The sequence below is a fragment of the Chionomys nivalis genome, chromosome 17, assembly GCF_950005125.1.
Source record: "Chionomys nivalis chromosome 17, mChiNiv1.1, whole genome shotgun sequence".
NCBI lineage: Eukaryota > Metazoa > Chordata > Mammalia > Rodentia > Cricetidae > Chionomys > Chionomys nivalis.
Window position 1 is genome coordinate 11,160,293 of NC_080102.1, and position 23,695 is coordinate 11,183,987.

General features: G+C 33.5%; 1 protein-coding gene across 1 annotated transcript in view; it reads right to left on the reverse strand.

The window, feature by feature from the left end:
- The window catches only part of Csmd3 (CUB and Sushi multiple domains 3), a 916,841-nt gene that overhangs the window by 476,319 nt on the left and 416,827 nt on the right, over positions 1-23,695 (reverse strand). The window contains exon 11 of the mRNA XM_057791849.1: positions 13,019-13,140. Within this exon, the coding sequence (XP_057647832.1) occupies positions 13,019-13,140 (122 nt within the window). The remainder of the gene's footprint in view (positions 1-13,018; positions 13,141-23,695) is intronic.

Here is a 23,695-nt window from a genome sequence, read left to right on the forward strand (position 1 = left end):
GGTTACTAGTTAAATTAATCTAGAATCTATATTTAATTGAAAACATGAAAAATATAATTGAGGTATGCAAATAAAATTGATATCTAAACCAGTTTCTGGATATATTTTTCAGATATTGTCATATAAGCCTAGTGGAAAAGACTAAACTTTAATATGCTGATGTAATGCCCACTGTATTGTGCTCTGTAAGGTGGACTTGACAGTTATCTCTTTTGGAAACACGTGAAAAGTGTCTGCTCCACAGGAAGAATAAAAGAAAAGTTTTCTCAGGAATAAAACCCCAGTCACAGCAAAGCAAAAAGGAAATGTGAATGAACTGGTGTCTTAGGGTTTTTCTTGCTGTGACAATACCATATACAAAAACATCCTGCGGCTGGAGAGATGGCTCAGCGGTTAAGAGCATTGTCTGCTCTTCCAAAGGTCCTGAGTTCAATTCCCAGCAACCACATGGTGGCTCACAACCATCTGTAATGAGGTCTGGTGCCCTCTTCTGGCCTTCAAGCATATATGCAGAAAGAATATTGTATACATAATAAAAAAAAAAAATCCTGGGGAGAAGGGAAGTTTTCATCCAAGGATGGCACTGCAGGTACTGATGCAGAGGGTCTGGAGTAGTGATGCTTACTGGATTGTTTCCCCATGAACTGGTCATCCTGCTTTTAGATACTATGCAGGACAGACCACCTGTCCAGCTCATCCAGGTCAATCGTTAGTCAAGAAATGGCCCAACACATACCTACAGGACAATCCAGTGGGAGAAATTCCTTAAACGAGAATCTTTTTTTTTTAAAAAAAAAATAACACTAGCATGGGTCAAACTGACATAAAACTTGCCAGGGCACTAAGTACAAATATTTCTGGGACTTGCTCTTTTTTTGGTCCATTCACAAACAAGCTTCATCTGGGTTTAAGTGGAAACAGGACAGAGGAAGGGACCTTAAAGTCTCACACTGTGTTATGGAATATAAGAATGGGAAAGAGTAGACATTCTCAAGATGCTTTTTCTTTCAAATAAAGATGGGGTAAAAGCCATGTTTTTCTCCCGTTATATTTTCACGCAACGGAAAGAAAAATATGCTGTGAAAAGGCCAATGTAGAACTCTTTGCTTCAAAAGATCATTTTGTCAAATGTTATTGTTTAAATAGCAAACTAATAACATATCATAACAGTATAGTGCTAAAATTGATAAATTAAATACATGGAAGTAATTAATATACATTCTAAATCATTGGCTTTAAAAACGAATGATATCACATCACTTTTGTGAAATATATTGACGAAGAATATAAATGACTTAAAGTATGATGGAGGCAGATCTATTAATCTATGAATTCCTAGTTTGAAGCAATCATTTTAAAGAGAATAATCTTTTATACTTTCAAAAGATTATATACAGTAATGCTATACTTAGATATTTTGTTACATAAGATATATAGCAAGGAGCTTGCGTAGACCATTAATAATGAGAAATGCCAGATCAGGGAATTCATAGGTTCATACATTTTGCTTTTGAATCAGGTTAATAGCTTCAATTCTTATAAGGGCTCATATTTTACTGACAGAGGAGAAGAAGAGTCTAGGGACAGAGAAAAATATTAATGGTATGATAAAAGCTTTTAGCTTCTTCTTACTTTACAATGCCTTTCCTACCTGGACACAGGTTTTCCTCTGTAGAGGATTGAAACATGAAACAATGACAGATTGCAACACACACTACAAGTGCTTCACTGATGGGACAATATTATATAAAATGAAAATTTCATCAAATATTAAATCTATAGCAGAAAAGTACAAAAGCATTGGCACTTTTCTGTCATTTATCCACAGAATTACCAAATATTTTCTGTACATAATATGTTGATCCTTGAAGGATATGGTTTATAACATTATATAATAAATCATATGTATTTAAAATGATTTGAAACAAAGTAGTGTTTAGTCAACAAACTTAAGTTATAGGAAAAGACAATTTTTTTCTAACATTATTTCTTATTAATAATGGCATAATTCTGACTGGGTGTAGATAGATATAGGTGTACCCATTTATTTTAGTATCAATCATCTATCTATCTATCTATCTATCTATCTATCTATCTATCTATCTATCTACATATCTTTCTATCTATCTTATCTCTGTCTGCCTGTCTGTCTATCTGCCTGCATATACTTTTATAAATTTTAATTATTTCCTTTTGTTTCTTCTGACTTATTATTACAATTATCTCGTTTTCAAGTTAATTTGACAATGTGACAATGAAAAAATAAACATTGTCAAAGACATTAGCAATTAAGTTTTATGGGGTGTGCTTACATAGAAAGGAATCATAATAAGTTCTTATTCACTATATGCTTTATAAAGAATTGCATTGTAACATAAACTTGGATTTTTATTTTTGATTAAAATTCTAGTTTTACATTCATAATATCTAAAAACTATTATTTAATAACTTACAGAATCAAAAATTAATATATATTTAGCCCTCCATTATTTCAGACTTCCATATTTGCTTTTTTTCTTTTTTATTGATTATTGTTGAGCTCTACATTTTTCTATTCTTCCACATTTGAAGTTCAACTATGAAACACCTGAATCTGTACTGCCTATACTTCTTAATTAATCCCAATAATAGAAGAGAAAAATATGTATACTGCAGTTACACTTTAAAGTCTGTGGAGCTACACAGATGTACCATATATAGAATTTTTTAAAGCAGGTTGTAGATCGAGATTTTTTTACAGGAAAAAAAATGCTGTATTTTTCACATACTATTTTGAATTTAATATATCATCTTTAATAAAATAAAAATCACATAGAATCTTTCATTCTAGCCGTTGAAAATTCGAGGTCATCATGGACTGAGCATCTAACTGGAATATATGAAAGCAATCACAATTTAAAACAATAGTGATCAATAGTATTTTTCCAGATGTTATCCCATTCCAATCTTGTCTCGTGTATCATACATTATAGATGGCTATGTTCTTAGGCCAATGGTTCTGGAAATCAAAGACAATAGTCAATGCCAAGCAGAGACAAAGTAGCAGTGTAGATGTTGAAGATATGGAGCCTGTGATATTTATCCAAAAAACTAAGTCTAAATGAAATTTTATCTTCAAGATAAACTTAATGTTGTAAAGGGCAATTTCTTTGGAGTTTATTAAACTATTTGGATAACTCCTCACACAGCTTCACTTTTAAGATACTAAACTGATATAAATCTAATTTTAAGAAAATTGCCATGTATAACATTAAACATGCAATTTTAGAATGAACGAATCTAACGTGTGTGTGTGTGTGTGTGTGAGAGAGAGAGAGAGAGAGAGACAGAGACAGAGAATTAGAGAGATGAGTTTCTGTTGTGATTCAGCTGCCCTCACTCCCCCTAATTGACAGGGGAACTTCCTTGTGGTCTGTAATTGACAAGGATGTTTGTGTTCTTTCTGGCCAGTGGGTCTTTACAGAAGAAGTAGAGGTGTAAAAGGTTTTAGCTGAGGAAAAATAAAGGTTGCTGTTCTTCCACCTGAAAAGAAGCCTCTGTGTCTCAATCCCAGCACCACCACCACCCCTATCCCACCAGTCTGGCAAGCCCAGGCCGCCGCCAGTAGCATGGCAAGTTTCTTCTGTTTGATTGTTTTCTCCTATTTTATTGTTTATTTTCTCTTATTTTGTTGAACTATTATCCCTCAGAAGCCTATTTTCTTCTAACAAGAGTCAGAAATGGGATGGATCCAGATGGAGGGGAGATGGGGAGAAACTGGGAGCAGTAGAGGGAGGCAAAACCGTATCAGGATATATTGCATAAAAACAATATTCCTGAAAGAAAAAAGAATAAAATGAGATACTCTGAAACTAAATAATTTTAGTACAGAGACTCTTTTAAATTTTTTTGTGCTTTTATTTATAAAACTTACCATCAGATGAATATATATGTCAGATACTATGGATTTAATATTTTCCCTTTAAAATGAATATATTGGTTTTGATATAATGAAAAGGTGAGACCAGTAAGATGTAAATGGATCACTAAGGCCTCACCCTTGTGAATGGTAGTGAGATCCTTGAAATGCATTAAGCAGCGGTCAGTTCACTAGCTTTCCACATTTTGTCCATGAGAAGAACTGATGTTCCTACTCTGTGGTGAAAATATAAATTTATGCCACATTAGAGACAAAGAACTAACCTTGACTTGACAAGGAAGCTATAGATACAGTCATCTTGGACCAGAGATCCTCAATACCTAAGAGAGGGTATATTTTCTTTCTTTATAATTTAACCAGATTCGCCGGGCGGTGGTGGCGCACACCTTTAATCCCAGCACTTGGGAGGCAGAGGCAGGTGGATCTCTGTGAGTTCGAGACCAGCCTGGTCTACAAGAGCTAGTTCCAGGACAGGCTCCAAAACCACAGAGAAACCCTGTCTCAAAAAACAAAAAACAAACAAACAAACAAACAAAAGAAAATTTAACCTGATTCAGGCAGTCTGTAAAAACAGCACAAACTGGAGTAGGACACACACACACACACACTAAAAGAAGAAATTAATAAATACACATGCATAGAAGTATTTTGAAAAGCAACAACAAGAGTGTTTACATATTATATATAACACAATTTATTAGTGCTGTTTATTCATAGTTATTCATACTTCATGAATAAATACAGTATATTGGATCAAAACCAGACACTGGCAGTTGCTAAATAAGGTCAATAGTGATCTGCCTCATAAGCAAACCCTTAGCCTTGGTCCTGTCATGGGAAGCATTCTTCTATAATAGTAGACTATGACATCACTATTACTTCTAAAATGAACATTTCTACCCAGAAGGACTAGGAAAACTCATAATATATAGACAGCAAATGAATGTTATAGGGCTTCAGAAACTCAGAAAATTTAAGTTCCATAAGGTCTTTCATCAAGTTTAAACACATACTAAGAGAATGGTGATTCTCCAGCAGAGCTGTCAGCAAGTTACTCGGTGATCTTCAGGGACACACCTCTCATGTGTGCATCCTTGCACCCATGCTGGACTGGGCTTTCAGAGTTATCTTCAAGTCACTCATGCTTTTGCATGTAATCTCCCACCCATGTTTCTGTAAGTTGCCTTAATGAAGAATTATATTTTCCCTAACTGAGTCTCATGGGGATTGAAACCACTCTTAAAAATTGGCTTTGTGCCCAGCAGTAGATCGCCAACACAAATCAAACTCAATAGCTTCTTTGGAGGTTCTTAATCTCATAATGCTTCAATAATTTGGGTTTTATTTGTTTGTTTGAGTTTTGTGACTATATTAGGACTTCTGATTTTGTGATTTTTATGGAATTCTTGTATATACAAATCCATGTGTCTCGGAATCTCTATTTCTTGTGCTTTTTTATTGACTCTTTGTCTTCTGTTTGTTTTTGTATTTTGTTCTATTATGGTTTGTTTTAGATTTGTCTTATTTTATTGTAATTCTTTACATGTCAATTTGTTTTCTAGGGAGAGTCAAAAAGAGTACTACAGGGATAGGAGGGGAGATGGCGAGTATTTCAGAGGAGTTAGGAAAAGAAAACTATAATCTGAATATGTTGGATAAAATACACATTTTCAATTAAAGAAAAACAACAGTTGGTAATAGAAATAGAAAGAGAAGGAGTAGAATGTCTTGAATGTTTAGATGATTAAGTCACATCTAATCTTGTCTTTTTATAAATAAAACCAATTGAGAAGGAAAATACTTGATTTAGTCTCAGGTCAGATTTCAGCTTGTTTTTGTTAAAATATATTTCTAGATTTAAGAAAGAGTTCTTTGTCTCTTTGCTGGACAGAGCATTCTAAATTAAATCACTGTCCCACACATCCATGCTTGCTTTAGAACCTCCTTGATCTTGCTGACACTCAATTTTGTCACAGGAAGACCCCAGTTGGAATATTGCTCTGCCATGGACTATGCATTTTTTTCCTATAGAGAATAAGTGTATTGTCATTAGCCATTTTAGGCTAAGCTGAAACTATAGGAGTGGAATCAGTACTTTTATTAAAAAATATAATAGTCAAAATTATTATTTTCTTCACCCTGGCCATTGGCTTGCTAGTTTCAAAGTTAGTTGATATTCTAAAGGAGAACAATGGAAATCTGAGTGAAATAAAACATTAGCATATTGCAAGCATGTTAATTAGCTGGAATGAATCTACTCGATTTACATTTATATATGTAACAATGAGAGGGAATGACAAATGAATTGCTAATATTTAAGGATGGTGCCTTTCAAAGAGATGTAAAGTGAAGATAAGTACTGCCAATACTGAGAAGGTAGACAAATGTTCAGAATACAATGATTGAACAAATGAAAGAGAACTTTTCAAAAATCAAGTACTTTATAACACCACTGACTCTATAATATTAATGTCTTGCATTACATAAATTTTATTCAAGCATATATTATTATATTATATACTATAATATTCAAATTCACCACAAGCTATCTTTATTTTTATATTCTTGGTAGTTGTATTTATTTTCATAATCAAATATGATGGCATCCACCCATTTTTCCTACATCTCCTCTCATAGCTTCCACATCATATTTCTTTCCCAATTTCATGTTTTATGTTTTTGTTGTTGTTGTTTTAATAACCTATTACATTACTACATTCAATGGCAGTTGCCCAAAGTAATGTTATGAGAAAGAAATAGTTTGTTCTGCCCTGGGAGCTGCTAAGTGGGAACGCTCTTCCACAATAAAGAGTGAGACCTCAAGAGTGAGACCTTGTCAACCTAGTGTTATTGCTCCTGCTTACATGCCATAACCATAATTTAAGACCTTTTACTGAAGACACCACACACTTCAGCTGTAGGAAAAAAAAGAATCAATCTTAAACTGACCAGGAGACTTCCACTATTATGGCTTATTTATACTTGAATGTGTTTTATTCAGCTGCTGATTAAAAAACAAAACAAAACAAAACAAAAGAAGACATTAATGGTTTCACCAAGAGTTATATGCCGTATGCCTTGGTACTAACTCACCAAGCAATAAGTAGCACTAATCCTATATTGGCATGGCTATTGCAGGATGGCAGGTTAAATTGATCTCTATAGTAGAGGTGAAGAACATATTTAATTCTATTTCCAGAGATGACCTTTATAACAAACAACTGGAACATCTCCTTATATGGCTAGTGTTGTTCATTGATGTTTGATTGTATTTAAGCTCTTATCCATTGTAACTAACAAGGGAAAATTCAATAAAATGTTTAAAACTAATGGAACATTCAATGAAAATATAGGTGCTATGGCTGGAGTTGAGAAGAGAATAGTTAAGGAATTGCTGTATTAGTATATGCAGTGAGGAAATAGAAAACAAAATGTTAGCATTTTCCTTGTTCTTCTAAGTGTCAAGAACAAAGTGATCCAGGTATATTCTTTTTATCTATGTTTATTTTCTCAAAAATAATTTTGTTTTCTAATTTCTATCTAGAAACATCAAAATCAACACACCATCATTGCTATTTAAGTACTATAACCTTGTATGGCTGCTCATATGTTTTTGCTTTTAGTGAAATATTTAATTCCTACCTCAATGTGACCTAAATGGTCCCCCTTCTATGTTAGCAAGCACTAATATGGCAGCAGATTCTACAAATGATCGATCCAAAGTTCCTTAGATGTTTCTTGAACATTATTTTAATAGTTCTCTATCTCCAATGCATTTACTTCTAAATGACTTTACTGATTAGACTTCTAGGGACTACTGTAGGTACTTATGGACAATACGTGGGAACTTAAATGGAGTAATGCTTAGCTGATGGTTATAGAATGCAAAAGTATATAATATTAGTTTTCACCTCTGATTTGGAACAGACTCTTAGGTGTGGTTTTGTTGCAGGGAGCTGCTTGTTTGTGCCAGCTGCCTAGAACAGAAATAATCACACAGAAACTTTATTCTTTAAATCACTGTTCTACTTTCTTATTTGTTAACCCTTACATATTAATTTAACCCATTTCTATCTATCTGTGTATTGCCACATGGCTGTGACTTACAGGCTAAAGTTCCAACCAGCATCTGTCTCTGGCTGCTCCAAGTCATCTCTCTGACTCCGCCCTTTTTTCTTCCAGCATTCAGTTTAGTCCTCCCCGTCTACCTAAGTTCTGCCCTATTAACAGGCCATTGCAGTTTTCTTTATTCATTAATTGTAATCACAGCACACAGAGGGGACCCCCACATCATGGTTTACACTATGGGCAGTGGTGCACTCTTAGATTTTACTGATAGTTGTAGCTTTGTTGATTACTAAAACATCCTGGTTCTTCTACTGCCTTCATAGTTCCACTTAGTGCACACCTCCAAGCAGTGCTACCTTCAGGTACCTACCGTCATTCATTCTCATGACATGACTGGAGTATCTCAAGCACCATTGTCGTATCCTGTGGTATACTTCCTTCTATAGATGGAGATGTTTCTTAAAATCATGGTTGCACAACCTGTCTCTCCATGTTATGCCTAGAATCTGCCAGAGATATGCCATCTCAAACACACTCAGCTGCTGTTTTGAGGAGCATTTCATTATCCCATTATCCAGGTTTTTGAGTTGTAAAAAGGCTACTCAAGAAAAGTGTCTCATATACTTGTAATTTTGATGTTGTCTTTATGTCTCTTGCTGACCAAACCTTTCCTAGTGCCTGAAATGCATTCCTCACTATCCCTATCTGGCTCTTGATGTCTGAAATAGTTGCCTCCTTTGAGTTTCATTTAATCTGATATAAATATTGTCAACATTTATTTATAAGCCAGCATACATTCATTGTGTATTCTAGACTTGTAATGTTTTAAGTCTGGAGGAGCAGGCAGAATATGAATGCTGAGAACTTAAAATAATGCTCATCTTAGTTCAGCTGTACTGAATGTGTTAAATATATTCTTGAAGTCACAGAAAAGATTTTCTTAAAATGTTGTCAATTTTTAGATTAATTTTATGTCAACTTTGGGTTAAAATTATGCTACTCCCTTTAATGAACATTAATCCCACCTTTATTAAAATGCAGTGTCTGGATGTTAGGAAGTGTATAGTTGACATTTCTAGGTTTTTTGTTTTTGTTTGTTTTGTTTTGTTTTTCCGGTTTTTGAGACAAGATCTCTTTGTCACTTTGGAGACTGTCTTCGAATAGCTCTTGTAGATCAGGCTATTCTCCAACTCACAGAGATCCACCTGTCTCTGCCTCCCAAGTGCTGGGATTGAAGACATGTGCCACTACTGCCTGACTACACTTTTGTTTAACAATGCTAGATTTTCTTTAGCTCTCATTCACAAAATGAATTTTGAAAGTTGCATTTTACCCTATGATTTTTAATTGAAAATTATTCTAACAACATTATTTGTAAAACAAAGCTAAAGAAAATAAAATAAATTGCATTTCTCTTGTTCTAATTTAAATACAATTTCTTCAAAATATGAGATAATTAAATCATTCTGTTTATACCATAAATAGAAAGTCTTTAATTCTGAAAAGTCAAAAATTATTTTGTTTAAAGAAGTGAGACTTTTCATTTTGATTCAGATGAATTTATATTCCACATTACATATAATGAAATTTGGTAGACAGTTATTCTGAAAATTGAACAAACAATTGAATGATTTATATGTAGGTAGATGTGCATGCAGATTTTTCTCTGAGTTTACTCCTTAGGAAAAATAAAGAAGTCTTCCTTCAAATATTTCTTGGTTAACATTCCTCTCTCATTTCTTCTAAATAACACCCACCCATTAGTTATAAGTTTGGGATTTTCTATGCTGATTTTCTATTTTATTTACGTGGAAGCAATGTGATTTTCACCAGAAAAGTTATATTTGAATTCTTTTTGCAACTGGAAAAATACTTAAGGAAAATCTAAAAGAAGAAATAGATAAAGATGTTAAACTGGTTTATTAATGATCAGTAAAGTACTATTTTTGATATTTTATCTTTTAACTATAAAGTAAACATTAATTATAGGAAGTTAAAAAGTTGAGTAAAATATTCCCTGTCTTATCTCTGAAATAATGATGGAGCAAAATACAAACACATACCAATCCCCTAATGCTCAGACATATTTATATCTAAATATTTCACTTTTAGGTTTTAATTAATTTGTGGGCATTTATTTGGTCTGTATATGCAATTGTTGCTCATACCAGGGTAGATGGGAATATTTAATTGCCCTGATGCCCTAGTTACAGGTAATATTGAAACATTCCAAGTAGGTGTTGGACCCAACTCTGGTCTTCGGCAAGAACAGTATTAACTTTTAATTTCTGAGACATCATTCCAGCAACTATATTATATTTATGTGCTTTTATTAACATAGAGAAATAATTAATGACCAAATAAGTTAGTTGCTTAATATTTTAAAATAAAATGTAGGCACATATCACATAATTAATTACACATTTGTATTAATATGTGAAGTTGTTTTAAGAAGCAACTGAAATATATGTTTCTTAACAAGGTAGAAGTAATATAATATGTACAAGACATTGAAAGTTATCATTCTGAGGTATTAGGAATTTCACAGTCTATTTGCTAATCAGTACCACAAACATAGGATATGCAGATCTCAAATAAAAAAAACACCTGATTTTCACATGATTATGTCTATAAAAATATAGTTACTAAGGGCAACAGTCCAGATAAATCTTTTACACCAATTTCTGTAGATTTCATGCCTCACATTTAATATGTGACAGCTAGCTATATACTTTCAATGTTTTTAACAACATGATTGATTGTGCTTGCCTAATACACATGGACTGCAATCATGAAAACAGTTGTTATACAGACCTACTACACTTACTTGGGATTTACCCCAAACAATAGAGGTGTGGACTAGTGTGGAATGTAAGCAGTTGCCTCTCATAAAGTGTTCCTGAAGGCAACCTATGGAAACAAATCTTCCCAAGAGTGTTTTGAAGCTTTGTGTTCTTTAAATTGTATGTGTATGTGTATGGTACTTATGTAAAAAGGAGAAAGATTAATACAGATGCATATTCTTGCAGTAAAGCATATGTTCCCTCCCACTCTTCCTGTATCTCTATCACTTTCATGCATATTTCAAATTGGATAAGTATAGAAAATATAATCAGTAATATGATTTGGGATTTAAGGTAGTGAAAAATTCTATAGCGTATTTCAAATTAGAGATACATTTATTAATACAAATTAGGGTTTATATTCATTCAAGTGTAAGAAAAATGTTTAGAAGATCATGTTAGATAAATAGAGAAAATACTGAAAATCTTAAGAATTATAGGAAATTCATCGATGGCAGTATTTTAAATTTCCCAAGACCAAAGTCTTCTATAATTATGCATAACTCCTCATCTTGACTTACATGATTCCTATGACACAAAACATTTTTATTTTATCTCACATTAATATAATGCATTTGTTACATACATAATAATAAACCTACTTCATATATATTCCAACAAAATATACTTAGAGCTTTCTGTGAGACTTATCTTATTGAGTACATACACACATATAAACATATACACATATACATACATTCATACACACATATATAGATATATACATACACACATATCTTCATTATCAAATGAATGCTTTGTTGACCTTTGCTATGTGATTTTAGAACTATTGTTTAAGGATTCTGATAAATGCAGAAAACATAATGACTGCCAAGAAAAGTTTTTTTAGGTAGTGCAAATATTACCAAATATTTACAAAGTGTTTAGCAAATTTTATTGTATTGTCCAAACTATATTTTAAATTTTTATTTGCTAAATTAACCTAAAATTTTGTTGGAGAAAGTATTTATCAAAAATTTAAATTATTATTTTATTTTAAAATAACAGACAATGATTGATGGAAAAACTTTCCCTATGTAGTTGAAAGTTTAATTTAGGATTTCTTTCTTTTTTTTCTTATTTTTGAAAAAAATGAATTTTTTGATTCAGTGAGGGTCTATTTCTTTCATTTTTCCTGATTTAACCATTGTGGTTCTTAATTAAAGCAAATATAGTTGACCAGTAATGATAATTTTCATACCAAACCAGTGGCTATTAGGGTCAGGCTTCAAGAACATGATTGATACCGGATACATTCTCTTAGAAAGTTCTTAGTTTTTCTATCAATTACTAATATATTCCAAAGATCTACTAACAGAACAGATGATTCAACATATGCTATTTTACTTATTACTCACAATGAAACAGGAAATACATGCTTTTACTTATTGCATTTCAAAGAGAAAGGAATTTAATCGAAGTTTAGACAAACTAAAATGTTCAGTAAATTATCCATCGTCATGAGATTCACGATCTGACACAGTTTTGTAGTCTGGTCTCCTGAGCTGCATCTATTCTAACCACAGAACAGATAGGATACAAGGAATTGAAAAGAACTTGGACTGTTTAAGTCTTAGAACAAAACTAAACTAATAGAGAAACATACTTTCAAAGAGAATCAGAGTGGTGACAAAAAGAGAATGATTCTAAATTTAGTTTCTCTTGTCCACAGTTGATCTTATAATCTGGTATGGAGGGTCACATACTGCCTTACCCATGTTAGTGTCAAACAAAAAGAAAATCCAACCTCTAGACACATCCATAATATGGATGAATTTTTCCTTTGAGCTCATTTAATCATTTATTTCTAAAAGATTACTGAATGATTTTTAGTGACAGCAAGACACAAATGAAAGTTACCTAGGCATGAAAACATAATAAACCTGAAAGACGCATCAAGTAGAAAACATGTCAAGGGAAGAGCCATAATCCAGAGCTACTTTAAAAAAAAGAAGCTTTGGGTTGCAAACTCCAAATATACATGATAAAAATCAATGATAGTTCCATTTGCATGTTACTAATTGGGAGCAGAGACACTAGCTTTCAATTTTATCATGTATATTTCTTTCAAATATAAATAAGAAGTGTAAAGAAACCATGCTGACATTACAGTTATCTCTTCTGTTCTGTCCGCACTAGCTTGTCGTCATTGCCATTATGACTATTTTTAAAGTGTAGTTGCCCTTACCTTGTTTGTATTCACAGCAGTGATGACCCAGACGCATTGTGCATTGCTGTCATATTGAAAGGGAAAGTTGGGCGATGTAAAGGTGCCACTTGGTCCTTGAAGATTAGAGCCACACGTCTTCACTGAAAAAGAAATTGAAATTTAAAACATAGGTATACAGCCTCTGTAAAATCACAGTAATCAAATATCTTTCAATGGATGTTAACTTCAAAATTGCACAATTATGACTGCATTGAAATTGATATTATGATACTTTAATGTTATATATTGAAATTAGAGTGCATGCTGCATTCTGAACCTTGAAAACTGTAGAATTTGTATATGAGTTGAAAGCTAGTTATAAATAAAAGTATAATATATTGAAATATGCAGTATATGGAAATTGCAGTGTCTTTTATTGATTTTACTGAGCTATACAACAATTTCAGTGTTTTTACATGTCAAGGTTCAAAATTTTGATACTTTCAATATTGCAAAGGCTTGTGAACGTAAGTGTGACATAATATGAATGTCTTCTGCATGTAAATTTCTCAGATAGACAGAGGTATATTTACCTAATATTATCTTAATACAAATCCCCCAAAAAAGAATCAAAACCTCAGATTGATTGAACAATGTGAAAAGAAATTTTTTGCCAGTTAATGAGTATCCAAGGACTGTTAATAAGAGCTAAGAAATATCAATATTAAATTGATTCATTTTTATTTTTAATTTTTGCCTGTGACTTAGACCACTAAGACAGAAGGGACATCCAAATAATTTTAATGGATTTACACAGAAAGTGGCAATATTTTCTGAATTTTCAATCCATTTCTTATTAATGAAATGCTAGTCAAAATACAATATTTCTTTATTTCCTTACTGAACCACAAAGTTCCTTGGTGCTAATAACTGTGACTTGTATTTCCTTGCATTATTTCATTAAAATCCCATCATTTTATAGTTTTCTAGCCTGTCAATATCAATTATATTTTTAAGTAAATGGCAATTCAGTATGCATCTTCATATACTTGTGTTTTTAAAGGGATATCAGCATTTTCATGTTGAAGATCAAGTTTTCATATTCCTACACATTCATATGATAAAGCTGTAGTATTCTTCTAGAACAACAGTGCAATGACTTTTACACTAATTTATTTCTGTGACATGAATGCTCATGTTGGGGTTGGTAAACTCAAAATGTCTATATCATCTTTTTTGATTATTTGAATTTCTAGGTAAATTTCCTTACAGTCTCCTAGGATTTTGAAAGCTTTTTATTAAGATGGCTTTTACAGAAACATCTTTAACTCACCCCTATACTTTACTCTTAGCTGTAAAAACTGCCATGGACATGTATAAGCTTGTATTTAAATGTATATGATTTCTGGTTTACCTCTTTTTATCTCATAATTTATATACAGTAAAATATACTAAATTAAGATTTGACATGTATATAATCCACAATCACGACATGAAAACATGTTATTCCAAATGTTCCACTGGGCCCTTCACAATCACTCCTCCTTTACCTCCTCTTTCTACAAACCACCAATTTTCCCCTTGCTAAAGATAAATTGCATTTTCACGATTTAACATAAAAGGACTATACAGAATATACCATCTTATTTTTTCATATGACCAGTATAACTAAAGTGCATCTGTATAGGAATATTAGCACTTCATAACTGTTGTTGCATAGAAGGGCTAACGTTTGTTATAAAATTTCACTTAGAGGCATTTGGATGATTTTGGTTCTTGACTATAATACATAAAACCGTTATGAACATTTGTGTATATATCTGTATGTGGCTATGGTTTAATATTTTTCAATAAATGCTTAGGAATAGATGCACTGGACTTTTTCCTGTTTTTAACTTCAGGTAAAATTGCCAGATCATTGTCTGGTTTACTCTTTCTTTATGCTGGTGACTTCTATATTACTTCTCCTGGAGTAAATAAATAATACTTTCTTTGTTTTATAGCCTCAGTTTCTCTCTACACTGAGCGTTCCTGTTTGCTATTACACCATCTAAAATGTATACTGGGTTACCTTACTTAATTGCATAGAAAATTTTGTGGTTATTCTCATAGGATGAGTTAGAAAGAACTTAACATAATATCCATATGATTCCTGTAGCCTTCATTTTCAGTATTATGCACTACTATCATTCATATTCACAAATGCTGTTTGCGCTCATATTGGCTCTTTCTTCTGAAATGTGCCATAACTAAATTTCTAGCTCTGTCCTTCACTGTGCCTCAATAATTCTAGTCATAGTATTTTATCTCTTTGCTTGCTTTTTACCTATGTTCTGTTATCCCTGTTTACTTAAGCTAACTCCTTTTACACTTTTCCTTTCTCTGTACTAAAATGTCTGTCAATTAAATGGTAAAAAAAGAGATACTGTGGAAAAACAGTCGTCAATTTTTCTTCTCAACTTTGTTCATTGAGATTGGTAGAAAGGGTAGCATTTTGTAACAGGTTAAAAAATTCTGGATACTCAAAAAAGAATTGAAAAATTAAAAAAAAAGGTTTTAAACTAAAATACAACATAAAGAAATATAGAAGCTAAGAATTGGCTCTAAGTTATCTGGACACTTGATGAAAAATGAAATTGCATACATGTATGTCACACAAATTGAAAAAGTGAAATAAAGTGAACTTAGAAATTTTTAAATATCATAATAACATTTAAAAGTTTCAGAAATAAATTTTAAGAAATTAATGTTTCATCTTGTCATGCTACAAGGTAAGTTAGCTTAATTAAAACATAAAATATTAATTTAGCAAAACCCAAAGACCCATATTTAATTAAAAGTGGGATGTATTATATAAGTGTCAAAGTGAAATATTGCATATTCATTGATCTATAGAAGACCCATCAGAAAGCACCCAATTAGATAGATGGGCCATCTTCCATCTCACCACAAGGACACTTGCTCAACCATGCCCATTGCAGCTTTATTCACGATAGCCAGAAAATGGAAACTCCCTACATGTTCCTCAACCAAAGATCTGACGAAGAAAATGTAGTACATTAAAGCAATAAAATATGACCCAGCTTTTAAAAAGAATGACATCCTCAAATTTTCAGGTAAGTGGATGGAACTAGAAAAAAAAATTATTATGAATGAGGTAACCCAGGCCCAGAAAGATAAACATTATATACTCACTTATAAGTGGACATTACCTGTAAAGAGTAATCATGCTACAATAAACAGCATCAAGAGAGTTTAAGTATTAAACAGAGCTCAGCGGAGGATAAAGAGATATCCTTGGGAAGGGATTGAAACAGATTCTATAGGCAATCTGGGGATGGGAACAGGAGGGATTATGCAGTGAGATGGAGAGAGAGAGAGAGAGAGAGAGAGAGAGAGAGAGAGAGAGAGAGAGAGAGAGAGAGAGAGAGAGAGAGAGAGGGAGAGAGAGAACTGGAATTTGGGGAGTGGCACATAATTTGGAAACAACATAGTAACCCAGTGTCCTGGAAACTCCCTGGAATCTAAAAGAGTGATCCCAGTGAAGTGACCTCTTAATGGGGGATACGGAGCTGAAAATATCCATCTTCTATAACCAGGCAAGGCTCCTAACAGTGGAAATGGGATAACAAACTAGCCACAAAACTTAGACTTACAATTTGTCCTGCCTGCAGGATATGCTATTGCAATTGGAACCCAGAGCTTGTCCTGGGGCCAACCCACGACTGATCCTAATTGGAATCAGTGACATGAGAGGGATCCCATACCTGGCACTACCTGGAAGACCAGGAACCAGAGGCAGAAATGAGAGCTCGAATAGGGCCAAATACAATTGGCCAAATAACAAATAAACAAACCAAGAATATGATTCCTATGATATTCTGCTATACTTATATGCACCATAATTAATAAAAACCCAGAGACAGAAATTGGGGTTCAATCTGAAGTTGAGAAAAGCAAAGACATCAGTCACTGACTCTTATCTCTACCTCAGTCAGAAATGGTGATCCTGCCTTCAGGAGGAGCTGTCTCCTCCTGCTTTAGAATGATCTCTAGTTCTGGGATTAAAGGTGTGCACCACTACTTCTGTTGCAAACTAGTGTGGCTACTGGGAGTAAAGGTGTGTCACCACTGCCTGGTCTGTAAGGCTGGCCAGTGGGGCAAGTTTTATTTAATAAAGTACAAGTGAAATGCTATTACCCAGGCATCTTCAAAGATGAAACTAATAAAAAAATGTAGATACCCACAGCCAAACATTAGGAAGACCTAGGGGAACCCTACAGAATAGGAAAATGAAAGATTTTTTTTGTTTAGTTTTGTTTTTGCCTCCCAAGTGCTGGGATTAAAGGCGTGCGCCACCACCGCCCGGCAAAAATGAAAGATTTTGAAAGTCAGAGGTGTGGGGGGCACTACAAGAGCACAGCCCGCATTATCAAATAAGCAGGGTTCATTGGGGCTCACAGAACCTGAAGCAACAAACACTGAAGCTTGGTGTTCTTGTGGGACTATATGAATAGCGGGTATCTCTAATTCTTATGCCTGGATTTGGTACCCTTTTCTTCTTACGCAATTTCTATAACCAACTGTGATGTGGGGGTTTGTAAGCCCAGTCTTACTGTATCTTGTTAAACCCTGTTCAGTCAAGTGTTTTGATTTTTCAACAGAAAATGAGAATAAGGATGTTTATGTAAAACAATTTTTAAATGTTGACAAGTCAGTTAAAACATGTCAGACTAAAAAAGTTAAATTATGCAAGGGGTGCTTTCGACTATAAGACATTATTTTATAATGTGTGACCTATGTGTGTATTTTGATATAAAATAAAAATAGACAATAATTTTGATGATATAAGAGAAGAAATGTAAATACATGCTGATATTTCAGGTACAAAGTTTTGATTAGCAATAATATTTTCTCTGATTTTCAAAGATATGCTATTTTTAATGGATACTAAAATAAAAATTGCAATTGATGATGCTTATTGGTGTACAACATTTATTTAAGTAAAAATTTCAGGGCCATAGAAAGCTTCAATTATTTATTATATACATTCCAATTATTATAGGTTATTATATACATTCCAATTATTATAGGTTATTATATACATTCCAATTACTGTATAGGTTATTATGTACTCTTACTTAAATACTATTTATTTTTCTAAAGGAAGAAATTGAATTGTTAACTTGCTATTAACTATACTGCAGCATCCTTAATAATTGTTAGGTGCTGATTTTAATAACACTTTTTCTTTCAAAGCTACCTTTTTCTGTTAGGAAAAAACCCACCATATTGTATTCTATATCATTGCTTATTCATTCTTTCCTTACCAGTACTTTATGTTACTATGTTAACAATTGTCATTTTATTTTTGGATGTACATTTAGTACGAAAATCAGTAACTACCTTTAATAAAATCAATGCGAAAGGAAAGGTGACAATGAGATTCTGAGCTGGGGCAGCTTGGGGCCAGAGCCCAAGAACAGCAAAATCACACAAGCGATAGTTGACACAAAGCCCCTGGTTATCGTTGTCTATGTCATGGTATAAACACCTTAGCAGCACATTCTCACAGATTTTTTTCTCTTGAGACTTAGTGACAATAATTATCACTACAGGATATTTTCAACACCGTAGAAGAACACAAGCTTAGTGCATTAAAGGTCAGTAAACAAAACTGCTCTGAGCTTTTCATGATGCCCTGGGATCTCTGTATCTGGTGATCTCCTAAAACAATATAAAATGCATGTTTTCAAAAAAATACCACGGATGTAGGGGATGGAAGCATAGCTGCTTTACAAATAGTCACCAGCCTGTCAGCATCAACCAATGTGAGTGCTGAGAGGCAGCAAGGCTTCTTTTCTCTCACCCGCTCAAATTCATGCATTTTCGCTGGGTTAATTTGCAGTTCTCAGGGAACAATCTGGAGCAGAGCTTCCCACACCTGCAGTGGTTTGGAGTGGAGATGAATCTCCTTGCTGCGGAAGGTTCTTGTGTCTCTCAGAAGGTTTAGAGGCATCTGTCTCTCTACCCATACGTGCTCTTTCATCTTCATACTTCCGGTCCTAGTTATGACAGTCAAATAATGTTCTCTGGGGGCAGGAAAAGACATGCCTTCTCCCCCGAAAGACCACTGAGCTCTTGGGATCTTGTTTTCCTACTTAATCTGAACAAATTAAAATATATAGTCATTTCCTGTGCTTCCTTTCATTATCTATTTGGCCTTGAAATTTTGGTAGGAAAGAATGGGGAATAGGGTAAGTTCCTTTCTTGTGCTAGTAAGAAAGTGATTAAGAAGGTTTTAGAATACTCCTTTGACAATCAAGAAAGATATGTCTTTTTTATTTTATATCTTGTTTAAATAACTTTTTTCATTTATTTTACATATGAATTCGTTTCCCATCGCTCCTCTTCTCCCATCTCCTCTCTTTTGCCATCTTCCCTCTCCCAATCCATTCCTCCTCCCTCTCCCTTCAGAAAGGTGCAGACCTCCCTTGGGCTTGCACAAAACATGGCACATCAAGTTGGGGGGCAGAACGGAGCTCCTCCCCTTATGTCAAGGTAATCCAGCATTGGGAACAGGCTATCAAAAGTCAGCTAAGCTCTAGGGAGAGGTCCTGCTTTCACTGTTTGACACCTCACTAAGAGACCAAGCTACATTATTTGTTTACTTGTTTTTATTTTATATTATTGCTGTGATCTTACATGCCTGTTTGTATTCTAAGGGGAGAGAGAACTAAAGGAGAAGATTTGCTTGGTGAAGATGTGGGAGAATCTGGAATGGGTTGTGGGATGAAAAACCAAAACAGTATATATGGTGCTAAACATAGAATTTTTAATAAAAGAGGAAAACTGTGCACCATGTTTATCCTTACCATGGGAACTATAATGTCAAATTGTCTGAAAAACACTTGCCTTTAATATTTTGTGTTATTTTAAATTCTTGTGTTTCTGATGGTTAAGTACATTATACTTTTATGTGTTCAAATTTCAATTATACTTTTAATAGCCTATCCAATTTGCCAAAAATACATTATTTTCCATTAATAAAGACATTTGTTTTCAGCAAAGAAGTGACATCATTGTAATGTGCCCTGATCTTATATATATGGAAATGGAGCAGTTCTTTAAAGCCAAGGAAAGTTAGGTTAACTTTAATGCAAGGTGTGTTGCTGTGGCTCTGCCATTTAAAATGTTTTACTTTCATTAAATCCTGATGTTAGAGCAGAACTACTTGATGCTATAGCAAACAACAGTGGTCCCCTCTCTCCTTAGCACAGCAAGCACAAATAACACCTTCCCTGTGGTGGTGCATAAAATACTCACCTATTCCGGAGCATCTAAGAACGAAGACTACAACAGAAATTGTATCACTTGTAAGATGAGCACTGTTTTTGAAATGGCTTACATCATAGAATGTGAAAACATGATTCATATCCTGATTCTAATTTCAATTTGATAACAGTGAAGCAGTAACTCTGTGTCTCATTTCCTTGCAAACAGCATAAAGATACACCTGCAAAGATTATTCATCATGACCAAGGTGGCTTTATCACTAAAATGAAGGGGTATTTCAATGTATGCAAATTGATGGATAAGATAAACCATATAAATGGACTTAAAGACAAACATGGCAGGATCATCTCAATATATGCAGAAAAATCTTTGCCAAAAATCCAGCATGCTTGTATAATAAAAGTCTTAGAAAATATACAACTTGACGGGATACACCTCAACATAATAAAAACTATATATATCCAACACCACCCTAAATATAGTATTCCATAGTGTCTATAAATCACACTTTTTATTCATTCATCACTTGAAGACTATCTAGGTTGTTTCCATTTTCTAACTATTGCAAAGAGAAAAGTGATGGACGTGATAAGTTCAACAAAACATTCTAGAAATCATAAATAAATTTAGCAATGTGGCAAGATACAGAGAACTTGCACAAATCAATAGCCTTATTATAACCAATAAAAACATACAGAAATAAACAAAACCAAACATATAGAGACCACAGACACATACACATTCACAACAGCCTCACAGAAATAATATATCTAGAAATAAACCTAACCAAGGAAATGATGGATCTTTACAATGGAAAATTCTAGCCTTTTAAAAAGATATAGAGAAAGATAATAACAAATGACAAGACCCACCATGTTCACGAACTGGTAGATTTAATATTCTGAAAAGCCATTTACAAATTCAATACAACCTCATTCCAAATGCCATCTCATTGTTAAGAAAAAATTAAAAAGAAACCTAAAAACCATGTGAAACTACAGAAGACCTAAGATAACCAAACAAATCTGAACAAAAAATCAAAAGATAATGATAATAATAATAATAAATAAAACATCCAAACAGCAACAAAACCCTGAAACTATGGAAAGAAAAACATCACTGAAGGGATTAATATTCCAGGTCTTAAGATATATTACAGAGCCATAGTAATAAAATCAATAAAGCACCAACACACAATCATATTTGTAGAACAATGAAACAGACCCAAAAACACACATATGAATTCATCCAATTTCAGACTTTTAATATTAAGCAAAGTTGACAGAATCATATGATGGAGAAAAAGTATCTCCAGGAAATAGTGCTCGGAAAGTTGGATGCTACATGCTGATGAATGAAATTAGAACGCCATCACCTTGCACAAAAGTAATCCCAAATGGAACAAAGACCTAAGCATGAAACACGAAACCCTAATACTGCTAGAGGGAGCACACACAACACACTACATAATGTGGATATAGGAGCAGACTAAATATAGCTCCATTTCCTGAAGATTTGAGGCAAACAAGTGATAAGTATGACTATATTAAACTAAGAATGTCTGCATAATTAAAACGAAACAAAATAAAAAACAAATCAGCTGGATGAAGATGAAGAGAATGGGAGAGAATCTTTGCCACTTAAACATTTTACAAAGGATTAATATCCAGAATATATAAAGAACTTACAAAAAACAAAGAAAAAGCATTTAATAGAAAATGAAATAACTCATTTAAAAAATGGTCTTGGGTTTTCAATGGAGATGAAGAAGGAGTGGAAGAGATGGAAGAGAGGTGAAAGGGCAGAACAGGAGATGAGGAGGGAGAAGAAACCTTGATTGGTATGTAAAATAAATAGAAATTTAATAAAAAAAAATGAAAAGTGGGCTTAGGAACTGAACAGAAATTTTTCAAAAGACAGGAAAATGTCTAAAAAGGAAAAACTCAAAATGTCTACAATAACTAGAAATTAAGAAAGTAAAAATAAATATTTTGAGATTTAAATTTCCTATTCAAAATGGCAAAGATAAAAGCTAACTGACGACGAATTCTGGAGAGAATATGGGAAAAATTAAACCCTCATTCATTTAGGTGGCAATGAGTCATTTAGCATGGAAATCAGTATGCAGAATTCCCAAAAACTAAAAATAAATAGACCATATGACCCAGCTAAAACTGGTGCTTGGAATATGTCCAAAGACTCATTATCCTACTATACAGATACTTGCTCAACCATGTCCATTGCTTTTCTCTTTGCAATAGCGAGGAAATGGAAACAACCTAGATGTCCTTCAAATGACGAATGAATAAAAAGTATGACTTTTAGACTTATGGAATATTATTCAGCTGTACAGAAAATGAGTGAAGAAATTTACAGATAATTGAATGTAACTAGAAAAGATCAAATTGGATGAGATAAGTCAGGCCATATGATACAAATGTTACATATTCTTTCTAATCTGAGACTCCTAGTTCCAAACCTTCAAAAATAAATACTTTTTCCTGGAAAAACTGAAGAAATAAAAAATTTAAAAAATAATTATTCCAGGCTCTTCAGACTCGAGAGGGAGGGGGAGAGGAGTGGGAGGAGGGGGAGAGGAATGGGGAGAGAGGGAGAGGAGTGGGGTTAGGGGGAGAGGAGTGGGAGGAGGAGAAGGGAAATGGGAGGTGGGGAGAAGGCGGAAATTGTTTCAACAAAAAAATTAATAAATCAAAGATTAAAAAAATAATTGTTGTAAGGGTTGGGGAGTGGCTGAGCAAAAGAGAGGCATAGCAGAGCACTAAAGGTCTTATTTGGCAAGTGGAAAAACAAGACAGATATTAATTAGGAAAGAGGAGAGAACTACAGAAGGAGAAGAGGGTAAAATAATGGTAAGAATGTCTACAAAAGTCATGAAGAAATATAATTGTCATTGATTTATGTAAAATTAATTATCACACATGTAATTATGTAGAGAAACTCATAGATTTTAAATAAAATTTTCTCATCTTGACTGATAATGATACTCTAGAGCCAATGATCATCTAACAAAAAATTCACACAAGGCTTAAACCTTGACAATTGCAGGCTATTTTATGGGCATCAGTTAGGAGGAAAGAAATTATTGCTAATTACATTGTGCATTTCAGACACAGGGCACATCTGTACCTGATCTTGACTGACTGTACAACCTCCTTCCATGATCAGGGGCTGATGTAAAAATGCAAGCTTCCAAAGGAGGAAAGCAACCAGCAGCCAGTCCTAATCAGCTATGATGCCGCTGAACCACAAGAATCCTAAAGATGCAATAATGGCATGGATACCTTAGAGGTAACCAAGGTTTATTTCACTGAGTGCACTAAATATGCACTCAGGAAGATGTGAATTAAGCTTGATAATAGAAATATAGTCAGCTGACAAAGGATTATAAATTTATGGATC